This window comes from Amaranthus tricolor, chromosome 3 (genome assembly GCF_026212465.1).
Source record: "Amaranthus tricolor cultivar Red isolate AtriRed21 chromosome 3, ASM2621246v1, whole genome shotgun sequence".
NCBI lineage: Eukaryota > Viridiplantae > Streptophyta > Magnoliopsida > Caryophyllales > Amaranthaceae > Amaranthus > Amaranthus tricolor.
Genome location: NC_080049.1, coordinates 37013885 through 37028781, shown reverse-complemented (window position 1 = coordinate 37028781; position 14897 = coordinate 37013885). Strand labels below are relative to the sequence as shown.

The window sequence follows — 14897 nt, the reverse complement described above, 5'->3', positions numbered from 1 at the left end:
AATATAAATAGTGAAAAGAAGCAAAACAAAAGTTTTATCATTGTATTTCAATGAAATGTTTTACTAGTATTTGATTTTATAATCCATGCACAAATATACTTGATAAAAATTTGTTGCTTTAATGGGAGATTGGGAGTATTTAAAGTCAAAGTTGAAACTAAACTTAGTTTACTGTTAGCTTGAACTTTAATTATCAAATCGGTACTTTTCAACTTATATTTATTTAAAGTAATATTTTACTCTCATTAACCCACTAAAAAACTAACACGCCTAATTCTAATTTCAATTCTTAATTCAAAATTTCACAAAATCAAATAAATTAAAAACATGCCATATTGCCATGGACGCAAAGAAATCAACAAACTTAAGCATTCGTCATCATCTTATTCTTCTTCAATAGGCATGAATTCTTCGATTAATTCTTCATCTTCTTTACAAATTCTCTCTTTTCGATCCGGCATTATTGCCTTGATTCTCACATCGTCGCTTTTACGACTCTCTTTCTGCCACCAACTGTAAGTTCCGTTCACTGATTTCCTCTTTCAATCGCTCTATTTTTGTAAATTAGTTGTTTGTCTTAATATTATTCTCTGCAGATCTTCAAATGAAGAAGAAAGAGGAGTTTTAAGGCGTCGGAAGTTGTTAGGGTTCAAGGAAAAACCAAGTGGTTCAAATACTACATTTGAATGCTCTCCTTCTGGTCCTTGTGTTCCTTGTCAGTATTCTGAAAAGGTTTGATTGATTAATTTCATGTTCTTTCGATTAATTTGTTTTATGTTGACGAGACTTGGTTTTTAAATTGAGGAACTTCATTTACTTTTTTGTTCCTGGATCTATTTTGGTGGGCGATTTATTTTTTTAACGATGGCAATATCAAGGGTGAATTGAAAACAATCTATTTTTACGATTATGCATCAAAGGTATTTTTCTGACCCTAAATCTCGCATAGTTGAGAGGCTTGATGACATTTAAGGTATAGATATGTTATAGTAACAATAGCAATGCCAAATCCTTAAATCACAAAATATTTGATTGGCTACATAAATTCAAACTTCAAGTCCTTTGTCGGAAACAAGTTTTTGTTATTGAAGTATAAGATTGTGTATATTGGACTTTCCCAAATCAGTTTTAGAACCGTAAGTTAAGCCATTTGATGGTTTTGGGATCATGAAATATTGTTTCATAATGGAAAAACACTTATCTGTTCATTTTAGAACTGAAGTATTGGTCTTTCATCTGTATTTGAGATAAATTTTTGTTGTACATGGTTGTTATTTTTTGAGAAAAAGATGATGATATCAAGCTTTATTTTTGGTCTATAAAACACTGCTCTGGTGAAAAGGAAAAAATTTGACATTGCTGGCCTGGGAAGAAATCAGAAGGGATGGCTATTTTTCGAGATCAGTGTATTGAGGGGATCAGTATTCGTTATTGTTTTTGGTCCTCGTGTTGATCTGTGTTGGTTGAGTCGAGGTATTTCTAGCTCCTTCATTGTTTTTCTGAAGGGGCTTGTGGAAATATTTGAGCTTTATGTAGTAGCATAAGTGAGATGTTTGCCTTTTACATAAGAAAGAGCCAAGTTCTTAGGCGTGCAGTGTGGTGTTCTCGGTGGTAGGGCTAGTAAAAAATGCAAGGGTTTTTGCTTAATGACTAAGCATTAGGTAGTGAATGCAGGAAGATGACGTAGAAGATGGATTTTCAGTTCTTGCACTTGCTTTTGTATGTTGAGATTAAGGCTGTGGCATTAATTCTATGTTAGGAGATAGATTCTCTTACTACTGAAGATTTAGGTTATAAATAAAACTGGTTAGACAAAACATGTTAATTTATCTTAGTTATGATGTTAACTTGCTTTCTCTCAGGCTTTCAGCTAAATTAGTGATATATGTTTTACCTCAGAGTGATGACAAATATCGCTGCAGTGAAACTGGATACCGTATCCCTTTTAAATGCCTCAAGACTGGAGATGTAGCTAAGGGAACAGGTGATAAAGGCTCTCAGAAGAGCCAATCTACTCAAGGACCTGTTAATGCAGACAATTCTGAAGTTAAGCACAGGACGTTAGCATATAGTGACTCTCAACATAATGGTGAATCCCAAGAGTATGTTACCTATAGAAGTTGTATACAAGGTGTAAATGAAGAGAAGCTTTCAGTTCTTGGTTTTGAGGTATGTGATATGTTATAAAAATTGTTTTCTTAAAAATGAGATTATCTGGTATTGTTTGCTCTTTTGTGATTCTTAGCATAAGATTTAGATGCTATTGAAACTGAGAGGAAGTTTAATGAAATGATAGCTATTGAACCAATTTAAATAATGTTGGATCATATAGACATTTCTAGCATGAGGTTTTCAGAAACATGAAGTGATTTATGACTTGATAGAATGCACTTATTTTACATGTTTGAGGAGGCTTTTTAATGCATTTGATGGGAGTCTGTGACACACTAATTCCCCATTGTGCATTGTCCTCGATAAGAAAAGCCAGAGGTCATGCCTATGATGCCTTGCGCCTGAAACTTTAGATCTTGATTCTCATTGACCATGGGTTGAACAGAGTTTGATTAGTGAAAGAAAGTAGATAAACATTTCAAACTGGCAAGACAACGTTTGAGCAATCAGCATGTGTTGGTTGAAATTCCTAATTACAGACTTAACAGCAATTCATTTTGTGCGTGAGCTTTTGTGCAATCTAATCATAGATTTGCATTCATGGTTCTTCAGAGTTTTTTTGCAACTCATCTTTATCAATGAATGAATCATCGATGTCCTAATACAGTTAATTGTTGAACTATTTAATAGGTTCTTGTATTGGGTCTGTTGCTCGTCAGTGGATCATTTGTATTCTTCAGGCGGAAAAAGGCTGTAGCAATGGCTGGAGTTGGAAATGCTAGAGTGCAGAATAACTCTAGGTTTTAGGAGATTCTTTTAGTCCGGTTTAAAGTCGGGCTCATTTGTGTAGTGATATCTTTTTGTGTAATGAAAGCACTTGACCTGAAATCGATAACATTACTGAAATGGGGTTGTTATTTTGATCCTATTAATCAAATGATGCTGCGGCTAGTCAACTGTGAGATTAATGGTGTTCATGGTTGTCCAAAGTTATCAAAAACCTTGATTCTGCTTCTGGAATGAGCAAAATGCAAAACACAAATTCATGTGAGAGACAATCTCTCTTTGAAAGATCATTCGTTATTTGGCAAGCCCATTATCATCTTTTAGTTTATTTAAGCTTTATTAGGCTGAGCCGTCTCAGGAGACTGGCTAAATGCAAAATATGTACATGTACGTGTCTGGTGTTTCTCAAATGTCTGACCTGAATTTGAGATATCTAATGTAAATCTTGAGGTACTGACTTCAGGCAGGTATTTGGCGTTGCTATTATATAGCTCAATCGTTCAATGTATAAATCCTCTATCCACTTGGTCTGCCCCTGTAATTTGGTTCCTAGCATCATCCTTATAATGCTAATCTTTGACGAAATAAAATTACAATGCTGAAAGAAATTTCATTAGCTGAGCTAAAGTCAACAATACTTATCGAGCATAATCTCATAACAGCTAATATACTTAAAAGTACTCTTCATGGTGAAATGAACAAGCCATTATGAGGTATACTGAATAATCAAAACATTAAAAAAAAATTACTGCGGACTGCATGAGCAGCAAGGTCCTCATGTTCAGCTATGTCTATAGAAACCCACATTCTAGTCGCCCTTGAGGAGTCAGCAAAACATGACGCCAACACTACTGAAACCCTGCCTTCTGACTTGATTTCATAAAATTATATCATTTGTACTATTCGCTGCTGCTACATGCTTTCCTGCTGAAAATATACAATAAACTACTGGAACCTCATCAATCCCGTGGTTAATTTGAGCAATGACAGCAGTAAAGAATGACCACTCCAAAGCAAAAATGACGCTGCCACTGATTCTCAAACCACCCAAAATCCTCTCTTTCGAATAAATCTACAGCAACATGAGGATAAAAGGTTGTACAACAGCCTGTTGAGCTATTGAAATCACAAAAAATAATCTGGGGTTTTGCGTGTGGTGTCGGGCTCAATCTGCCGAGGGGCAGGGTCGAACTGGAGGAAGTTTTGTTCCATGTGCTCTCCAATCTCAAGAATTGCAGCCATGTTTCCACAACGGTAGCAGTAGTTTGGAGCACTAAAAACTGTCACTACATTTTTCTCCTGTAAAGTTACACCTTGACTTAGCAATCAATAATATGCAAAATAGTACAGAAATAAAAATTACCATCTAAACTCCAAGATTTGGGTTTCCAGTTTCCACAAACCTGACACCAATTATAACCTTCCATCACAAGCTGGTGCGCTCTAGAAATAAGACTAAGACCATTGGTGTGGTTGAAATGAGCTGCGATATCCTGCCCAAAAGTGTAGCCAGCTCCACGAGGAGAAATTCCCCAACCACACCGATCATCAGGATCAGACCACAACAGATCACACATAGGCCCTTCATGAGGAACCTGCATACAATGAGCTAGCCATTCAGTTAAATTTGTAGCTATTTCAAAAAGTACATCAATGATCCAAATATATACATAAGTTTTGTGACCAGTATTTTGCAAATTAAATGCACTCAGCTAATTGTATTCAAGAAATATTGCAGGCGCAATCCAGATCATCCGCAGGACCTGCTACTTGAAAAGCTACAATTAAGAAATAACTGCTTTTCTATTCCATCATACCTCCTGTATACGATCCAAGGCTCGGATGTTATCCAACGTGTCCAAAGATGGTGAAAGGCCTCCATGCAAACAGAAGACCTATAGTGCAGCAACATTATGATTTAACTAGTCAACCATGAAATTGTACAAACGACTTGAAAATTTCACAATTTACAAGTCTGACCTGACTCTCAATAAGAGCTGTAAGAGGAAGATAATCAAAAAGATCAGTAAAATGCTTCCAGACATTTGCATTTCCATACTTCCTTAAACATTCGTCATAGAAACCATACCTGAAAAATCAATTGCGAAGCTGTCAGATTGAAATATAAAGAAAATAATTGACTATTGGCTACAATTAATTAAGCATTGTTGGATTATTATTAGCTCCTACTTTACACAGAAATGTTATATCAAGAACTCAATTGCTTTGCAAGGTACAACCAAATGCCTAAAATAAAAAAACTATAGTAAACATATACTGAAGTCATTCATGAAGAATAAACATGTTTAATCCAAAATTAAAGAGAACAGAAACTCAGCAGTATATGAGGTTTGCTACAAAACTTAAATTATTGCTTGAGCAATTGCTTAGACACAAAGAACAAACATGAAAAGGAATTCCAGTAACTAAGATAATTTAGCAACAGCCCAAAACAGAAATGAGAACCCATCACCGATTGGCCTTAATAGAAAACTAGAACTCATTATCGACACTTCAAGCTAACATTGCATAGGGATATAAATAGCAACGTCAACGTTTCACACATCTTCAACATAAACTTCTGAATAGTAGCAACTTTACTACCAATCATCTATATGAAGCAAAATCCCAATTTTTAAACTCAACCTATCCAGTACGGCCTAAATAGTAAGATCAAGATACCATACATAAAACACACAGACAATCATTGAATCAAACTCATAAATTAAGCCAATCAAATATTATAGCATCCTCTAATTGTGAAAGAACTTATGTTCAAACTTAAGTGGATGACTGTATGAAGCAAGTTCCCAATTCTAAACTCAACCTAACCAGTACGGCCTAAATGGTATGACCAAGACACCATACATAAACACACAACAATCTTTGAATCAAACTCATAAATTAAGCCAATCTCTAATTGTTAAAGAACTTATGTTCAAACTTGACTGGATGACATAATCAAAAAAAGGTGACAGTAAATGCTTGAGCCAAATAATTTTCCTACTTCAAAAGACTAATGCTTACATGATAACAGAAATGCAACAGAGACTTACACTTGAGTAATTTGCCGACTCTCATGATTTCCTCTAAGGATCGTAATTCTATCCCTGTAACGAACCTTCAAAGCCACCAGCAGAGTTACAGTCTCTACTGAGTAGTATCCACGATCTGTGATGACATTTAGCAAAAGGCAATATGTCAGGGGGAGGAAACACTTTTTGTAAATTTATTAACTTAAAAAGGAGCTGGCCAATCCCTCCCCCTCTTCCTGTCGTATATTTGCTCCAGAGACAGACTAAAAGGATGAAAATATACTTTCCGTTACACTTAGAAAAACCGGCAACACCAGACAGGGGCAAGAGAAAGGAAAGCAGCGATGAAAATCATGGCAGCAAACAAGAGGAATGGCTACTTTGTTAAGTAATAACTGTGACAACCTATTCCATCTAAGATTTCATTGTAATTTTAAAATATAGAAATGTCAATTCCCAAAAAGTAATCCATTCTACTGTTCAACAGCTTCTAATTTCTTCTAAGAAAAAGACTCCATCCCCAGCAAGCAACTCCGAGCTTTGGACATTATCTAACACCTTCTTCCCATGCAACCTTTCTAAACCATAATTAATATCCTCTTAAAAGGTTTCATCATCTCTAATATACAAATATATTCCATATCATTAACATATGGTCCAAACCCTTTAAACTCAAAGCCTTGAAATATAGAGTCCGATATCAACCTTTAGCTCGAACTTCTATTCCAATAGAGACCACACTAATATGTATAGTAATTGGAGCATCCTTCATTCGTAAATGGAGAATAAGAGCATTTAAATTCATAAATTTGGAAATTTCTTTTTTTTCCTATGTTTTGAAAAGAAGCCTATGCGCTCTCCTTTATTCCTTTATTTACGTTCAACACTTAATCATAAATCACAATCATAAGACATTCAATCCATTGAATCTCTGAACTTCAATGCCTCGTTGTACAAGATGAATAATAATACATTTTCCTCACCACTTTCCGCTCCTCAAATCGCACCGAAGAAGCTTCAAATTAGCTAATATGAAGTGTTTTCTTCTGTTAGTATCTCCTAATCCTCAACATAAAACATAATTCCACTAATTAATCCTATCTAATCTCGGTTCATGTATCAATACAATTTCGTTGCATATTCAAACCAATTTACAGATTCATGAACACGAAACTAAGAAAAAAATGAAAAAAAAAAGTTGAACAAATCATTTCCTATCATTTTAATAGATCGCAAGATTTGTATCAACACAATCCAGCTAATGGGAAAAATAATTACTTCCAGAACTAACCTACATAATCTCCCATGAAAAGATAATTAGTATCAGGAGCATTTCCACCGATGCGAAAAAGCTCAATAAGATCGTAAAATTGTCCATGGATATCACCGCAAACCGTAACCGGACATTTCACGGGTTGCACATTCCATTCCTCAACCAAAACCGCTCGTGCTTGATCGCAAAGCGTCTTCACTTCACCTTCCAATAATGGCTTACATTCCATCAACTGCTCGATCTGCCGATCTAGATCCGCGTAAGACGGCATTCTTTCGATCTATCAGTTACTACAAATGAAATATAAGGAAAGTCTGATAAAAAAAACTGGAGTTTATAGCCTCTTTTGAAGGATTCAAAGCAACATTTGTTGCGATTTCCGAAAAAGTTAGGGTTAGGGTTAGGGTTTCAAATCGACGAGTTAAACTATTAAAGCAAAAATAGGAATTACTTTAGAAAAATATTGATCTTACAAAGATCATAACATGAAAGGAGAGGAATTATGCCAGTGATTAGGCTCCATTGAATAAGATTACAAGCCGTGAATAATAAAATCTTATTTTCTCTCCTTTTCTCCTCTAATCGTAAGAGTTTCTCTCTCTAGAAGAGCAAAAAATTTGGAAAAAGATAAGGGAAAATGTATTTATATTAAAAGAGAAAGGGTGAAATGAAATTGAAATGCAAAAGAAGTGAATGGAGAGAAGTAAAAAACAGAGAAAAAATTACGCGCGATGGGCAAAACCGGAAATTAAGAGTTGATGACAAGTGTTTCTTTAGTTGAGGGGAAAAGTTAACATGGTTCATGCCCATTTTTTGGGGTTCGTATTTTTTATCGACGAGAACAACTCATGATATTTATATTAAATAAATAAATGGAGATATTAGGGGTTATGACTTATGATTAAGAATTTAAAGATGCAAAATTAATTCTGAATTGCTTAAGATTAATAATAATGTAATAATAATAATAATTTGTCTAGCTATGGACTATGGTACAAGACATATAAGTTAGAGATATTAATTACATAATTAATGATTATTATTGAACGAAATTTTCTTTTATATATATATATATATATATATAATAAATTGTGTAAATCATAATTTTTTTGGTGAAAGTAGTTGTTATGGTATATGGTGGAACATAATTTATTAAGAATAATATAGTTAAAATCTAAAATTATTTTATTTTTAAAACGTTATAGGTTGTAATGTTTTGTAAATCATTAAATGTTATATAAATTACTATTTTATTAAATAATGATATTTTTTTCTAAATTAGTATTTTTAAACTCATTAAATGTACAACTATTTACTCCTTTGTTCACTCAATTAAATTTTTTTTGTCTTAATGAATTTGCTTAATTTTATTTTTAGATATGACCTCAAAATTTTACTCTTTATATTCTTTGTCTTATTTTTAAATATATTACTATTTTAATCAACTAAATATATTTAATTTTCTTAATCTTTGTGCCAAAACAAAATAAGGCTAAATAAAGAAAGGAGTAAAATGGTATGACAAATACACCTCAAACCATACAAACGTTATTTGTCATATTTAATATAAGATAACTGTACTTATTTCCTTCTTTTTTTATTTATATTTTTATTTATCTAAGCAAAAAGGTGGAAGGTACCCTTTGTCCTATTAAAATTGCTATAAATATAAGTTTAGTATTTTTAAAATTAAATGGGACAAAATATATATTTGAAGAAAAAGTGAGAAAAATATATAGATAAAATGAAAAAAATAGCACAATTTTCATAAACAATTTTAAAGAAAATTAAAGCAATTTGCATGAGAGTAACATGGTATACAGTCCTGGAAGAGATGGTTCGTGGTTGATAACTTGCTTGATAAGAACCAATCTTCATTTTTCAAGGACAATATGTCAACTTAGGGAACTATATATACGGAAATTGTTTTATAACATTTATATTTGATATTTTCTTTTCTCATTTTTCTGTGACTAACAATTTTTTGTTGTCCATTTCCCAAACATAATGTACCAAAAATTAAGATATGTATATATATTTCTTCCGTTCCATAATACTTATTATTGATTGTGCCCTTTTTTCACATAATATATCATATTTGAAAGCAAATATTATGGAACGGATGAAGTATATATATATATATATATATGTATATATATATATATATATATAATAATTTGGAGTAATTAACATCATATGCACTTGATCTTCATTATCTCTCACACAACATTAGATGAATCTCCTCAGGAAACCCTAAGCCTCTCCAGGTGGTCTTCTCGAATTTCGCGCTCTTCTGAATAAACGAAACAAACTACAAAAAGATTATTTGATAGTTATCCTTGGTTATAAATATAATTTGCAATATTCTAGTTATCTTACTCATCAATTTAAAATACTTAGCGATAATTAATTATTGATTGCATTAATTAACTTGTTTGACTAGATAGTATTATTGACTTTTTTATGTTAAAGCTGTTAAGTCAATTTTTTCAATTTTAACTTAAAAATAATATTTTCATATAATTTATAATTATTTATCAAACATATATTTTAATTAATTATTTGATTGATCAACATAAATAACGTCCAAGCAGAGCGTTGGTTAAATTTGCCACGAACAAAATCCATATAACAAAATCATTTAGTCTGGCATTTGTATAATTGTTTAATCCGGTTAACCCTACAAATCACACTTTATATTTTAGTAAACTTGCACATTATATTAGTATTCCCTCCTATTTATTTTAAATGTTTTATTTGATTTTGACACATTTGTCAATATACATTTTCAATTTAAAATCTCTTTAATTGTGCTTGAGTAAGATATTAATAAAATTTATAATAAGATGAATTAAATAAGATCTCAGATAATTATGTATTGTAATTTATAGCTTAAGAACAAATCATATAATAAGAGTCATTGATAAATAATGTTAAAAAACTAAATAGAATAAGTAAAGCGTATAGGAGGGAGTATTATATATGTGAGCTAAATGAGCATTATTTGACTAGATAGCTTTTTCACTTTCAAAATTGCTCAAAGACTTAAAAGCATGTCCAATTTATTATGATAATCGGTTCATAGTTGCAATATTTAAACTACCAAATTTTATTTTTTTTTCCTTTTGTTAGCATTTTTTTAGGAACCCATTATCATATCTCATCATGAAAATATGTTATAAATTTAAACACTATAATTTGTAATATGTATACCAACTAAGAAAATATGTTACAAATATTAAAAAACGGGCTAAATATATTTATATTCTAATAGAAGTATAAATCAGATAAATATACTTTACATAATTAAGGGTTAAAAATTTAAAGTTGAGAGACTGAAAAGACAGCTTATCTAACTTTGATAAAACAAAAGTAGCATCAAAATGCTAACATGTTGCAAGTCACTTTAAAGAAGATGCTTGTTCAAAAAATTATCTCTTTATCAATGTTCTTTGTTTTGGGAAAATTTTACGTGGTAATGGATTTTTCATGTGGTAATTAAAATTTTTAAAAAATTCATGCGATAATTCTGAGGTTTACTAAATTATTCCACCGTGACCTTTTTGCACAGAAAACGTCAGCAAACATTAATTTCGAAGCTTTAAGGTTGTTGTACGCCTATTTATGCAAGTCACCATTTCAACTTCCATCAGTTTCAACATTTTCCCCCAAAACATAAATCTTAAATCACCATTTCAAATACTATATTTGAATGTGGGGAAAAAAATATAATTTAGATAAAAGATGGTAGAGTTGGGGTTTATCCTTTAGGAGAAAAGGTTGAAACTGATGGAATTTGAAAAAGTGAGTCGGATAAATAGGTGTACAGCAGCCTTAAAGCATCGAAATTAACATTTGCTAATATTTTATGTGCAAAAAGGTCACAGTGGAACAATTTGGTAAACCTTAAGGCTACTGAGTGAATTTTTTAAAAATTTTGATTACCACATAGAAAACCCAAAATCTCAGAGTTACCACATGAACATTCTCCTATTTAACTTAGCTAACATAACTAGCTAGTAACGAAGATATTGTAATAAAGAAGAAAAAAGATAGTTGCATAAAAAAAGGATGAACATAGAATTAAGCTTATGGAACACATAATTAAAGAGTAATTAAAGATACACAATACGTGCTTTTTGGTTGTTAGTTTGATATAATAGAGCATTGAAGAACAACAAATTCATGATAATATATATAGAGGAACAACAATAGTCATCGTGCATGTAAACTTGTAAAGATTGACAACTGATTGAATATTTTTGACTTCTATCATACTAAATCTATTTTACTTTTTAAATTTTTTGTTTTAAAGAAAATAAATTTTAATTTTTTGTTTTGGCTTGACAATGATATCCCATGCCTAAGTTCACCACTATCTCACTACGATCTGACTGTATTATCTACTTAGTTAAATTTTTATTTTTTTTATTTGCGACCACATGTAATAGACCCGTGCAAACTATTTTGTACGTCCTTTGTTCTATAACTTTTGTAATAAGTATAATTTGTAAGCAATTAAAGGTACTAGATTGAGAAAAATGGATATTTTATAGAAAAATAGAAAAAATGTATAAATACAATGAAAATATAAGTTAAATGTATGGACAAAAATAAATAAAAATAGAAAAGAGTGTGTAGGGTCTTGGCAAAAAAAAAGCTACAAAATAACTAAAACAGAAAATATAGCAAAACTAGACAAAGAGAATATCTTATTAGAGTGGATAATCCATAATGCAATTGTTGTAACAAATATGGACGAATATTTTTGCTGGACGAGTATTACTTAGAATAAAAGGATTCTTTGCTTGCTTAGGGTATAGATGAAACAGACGTATCTTGAAATGCTTTTGATGAAGATAAGGTATGATACTTCACATTATTTTCGTATGATTATTAGGGAGATAGTCTAAGTAAATAATAGTAATTTGTAATATTAACAATTTATCCTTATATGGAAGAATTTAATATGTTGGGGCTTTTAGGATTTTAGTTTTTTTTTTGTTTTATTTTTTTGTGATGATTTACAAATTACGGCGATTGATTAGAAAATTCTAATTATAAGGAATATATTCATGTACTTAGTGATCTTTTTGTTAAAAATGTACTACGTACTTGTTTTCCAATCTTTTGTTTGTTTTAAATCCGAAAGAGACCATATGAAGACAATAATAAATATTGATTTTTGGGATAAGACACTACCTCTGCTAAATTTGTTTTAGTATGCAAAAGATTAATATTATCATTATCAAGAAATCATATGAACTGAAAGCTTAATATGATGCGTTATATTGAATTTTATACTATCATACTCCTCACTCTTTTTCACTAAGCTCAAACTATGGATACAATACATATGACATTCTTTGTATACCAAATTAATTATTCCCTTAAAAAAAAAGGTGAATGAGAATCAAAAACACTATCCAAACGTCTAATACCATATTCGAAAATCATGTCAAGCATCAACTTACAAAATGATTAGTTAATAAGATTGCCCTAAGATCATTGATTGTATACCATGTCAATTGTTGCTAAATACTTATGATGTTATATATCAATGAAAAAAAAACACATGAATGAATATTCACATCATCCATTTTTTTATTTGTGTGTTTTCCATGCATTAATTTTTTCCAATAGCAAACTCCGTGTAACATAAACAAAAAAATAAAGTGATTTGGTGAAAAAAAATATTTCAATACTAAGATTTTTAAAAGTATAATTTATATTTTGTTTGTGTTGAAAAGCAATTTCTGTACTATTTTTATAGATGAATCAACAGTATTTGTATTGACAAACCATAGATAATTATTCCTTGGAAAATTCCATATCCTAATTAAAGTAAAAAAAAAAAAAAAATACATGCAAATTATCTAGCAACTATTAACACACCTGTTATGAATAGGATCTGGACCACTTGGTACTTTTCTTTTGCTCATGTAATTAAAATCAACCTCAGAATGTGCTATGACCTTTCCTCTTCCAATTGTCACTGATTCTTCATGTTTTACATGTTGATCATGCTTATTCACATTATTATTGTTATTATGAAGTATTTTTGTTGATTTTGCTTGATCTCCATAAGCTAATAATCCAACCAAAGAGAGCCACACAAAACTTACCAATAAAATAAGTCTTAGTAAGCCCTTGATTGACCAATCTAATCTCCGTCTACTCATATTCTCCATGTCTTAATTAATACATTCTTTACGATCAACTATTAATTAAATATAAAAGAAGAAGTAATTAGACGCACAATAAAGACAATACCAAGATAATTTGGTTAGAGAAAGGAGTACAAAACAACGTAAATAGATTTGTGTTTAGGGTGTTATGTATTATAAACTTATAGGAGATGGTACAAGTACAAATGGTTTCTTCTTAATAGTCATGGAAGATGGTTGGATTTTAATTTCTCTTTGTAGGGGATTTTGTTACACTTTCTCGAGTGTAGAGAAGATAGGAGTATAAAAAAGAAGTGAAAGGTAGAACATAGAAGAGATCTTAGCTTGTTTGGAACGTGACATATATATGGAGACAAGACTCCTTTCTTTATAATATGTTGAGTTCCCAATACCACACTAACTTTTGCTTTGAATCCCTCTACTTTTATGCATTTACAATTATCATATGGCCGGATAGACACACATACATTTCTATAAATACAAAAAAGATATAAATACTTTTTAAATATAATTTAGTGGTTATGTGTACTGTGTTGTTGCTAAATTAGATATTGAGGGTTCAAATATTAACTCTAACCCTATTAGTTTATAGGTCAAAATTTGATGTAAATTTCTATTAAAACCATGATCCATGGAACAACACTTATTAGAAAGTGTTATTTGTTTGTAAGAGTATATAGCATATCATGAGTTTACGAATATCACTTCAAGTTTATGGTTGATTTGGTTAGTTATATCATGATATTAAAAGCTAATTGTTATTTGTTGTTATAGTTACTAGTAAAGTTGTTAAAATTGGAATTCTAATTAGAATTTTTTAGAGAGGTAGAATTGAATCGTAGGATCGTAAGATTCTACAATAAAACTTAATTTTCTATTTAGTCATTATATTTTCATCTCAAAACTTTAAGTTTGTGAATTAAAGGTTCATTCAATTCATTTTTAAGAATGAAATGAAAAAACAATTAATAATTATTTTGAATTTTCATACCGATAAAGAAATTTATTTTTTAAAAATTATAATGTTGGATCGTTGAATCGAAAGAAAAATTAATGAAAGATGATACATAAGAAAATTTAATAAAAATAATTACAAATAAATTTGTAGAATCGTAGAATCTTAGAACCGTGTTATGATTCTACCTCTACAAATTTTATTGTAATTAGAATCGTAAGATTCCACCAATTTACGATTCTACCTACGATTCAAATTGCTCGCTTGTTTTTGGATCATAAGATCGTAGAATCGTAGATTAAAATCGTGATTTTAATAACTATGATTAGTAGTCAAATTAGCGATTGTTGACGCATAAAAAGATGTTAGCTAGTAGCTAGGTGTCATATAGCTTTAAAAATTTGCCAAAAACAAAAGAAAAAAGAAAAGCATAGCAAGAATGCCTTTTCTAAACTTTTATCTACTTTGAACATTTTGGAGTTTAAACTACATAACACACGTGGACCCTAATAGTCCACACCAAAATATATGCTCTAATCACTTGATTC

At 30.8% G+C, this 14897-nt stretch overlaps 3 protein-coding genes across 4 annotated transcripts; 1 reads left to right on the top strand and 2 right to left on the bottom strand.

The window, feature by feature from the left end:
- The first annotated feature begins 251 nt into the window (after positions 1–251).
- On the top strand, positions 252–3333 carry LOC130807613 (uncharacterized). Its single transcript, XM_057672883.1, has 4 exons — positions 252–515; positions 597–732; positions 1900–2169; positions 2803–3333. The coding sequence occupies exons 1-4, from the start codon at positions 328–330 to the stop codon at positions 2917–2919; spliced, it is 711 nt and encodes a 236-aa protein (XP_057528866.1). The 5' UTR covers positions 252–327; the 3' UTR covers positions 2920–3333.
- A 150-nt stretch (positions 3334–3483) lies between these two features.
- On the bottom strand, positions 3484–7881 carry LOC130807612 (serine/threonine-protein phosphatase PP2A-2 catalytic subunit-like). The gene is made up of 7 exons (XM_057672882.1): positions 7680–7881; positions 7225–7496; positions 5955–6069; positions 4879–4987; positions 4716–4793; positions 4302–4493; positions 3484–4197 (listed from the first exon to the last, which is right to left on the bottom strand). The coding sequence occupies exons 2-7, from the start codon at positions 7475–7477 to the stop codon at positions 4024–4026; spliced, it is 921 nt and encodes a 306-aa protein (XP_057528865.1). The 5' UTR covers positions 7478–7496; positions 7680–7881; the 3' UTR covers positions 3484–4023.
- A 1058-nt stretch (positions 7882–8939) lies between these two features.
- On the bottom strand, positions 8940–13942 carry LOC130807610 (uncharacterized). 2 transcript variants are annotated; one of them, XM_057672880.1, is made up of 2 exons: positions 13102–13942; positions 8940–9517 (listed from the first exon to the last, which is right to left on the bottom strand). In XM_057672880.1, the coding sequence occupies exons 1-2, from the start codon at positions 13395–13397 to the stop codon at positions 9460–9462; spliced, it is 354 nt and encodes a 117-aa protein (XP_057528863.1). In that variant the 5' UTR covers positions 13398–13942; the 3' UTR covers positions 8940–9459. The 2 variants fall into 2 exon arrangements, with proteins under 2 accessions (XP_057528863.1, XP_057528864.1); XM_057672881.1 differs by having other exon boundaries at positions 8940–9499.
- Between the last annotated feature and the right edge of the window lie 955 nt (positions 13943–14897).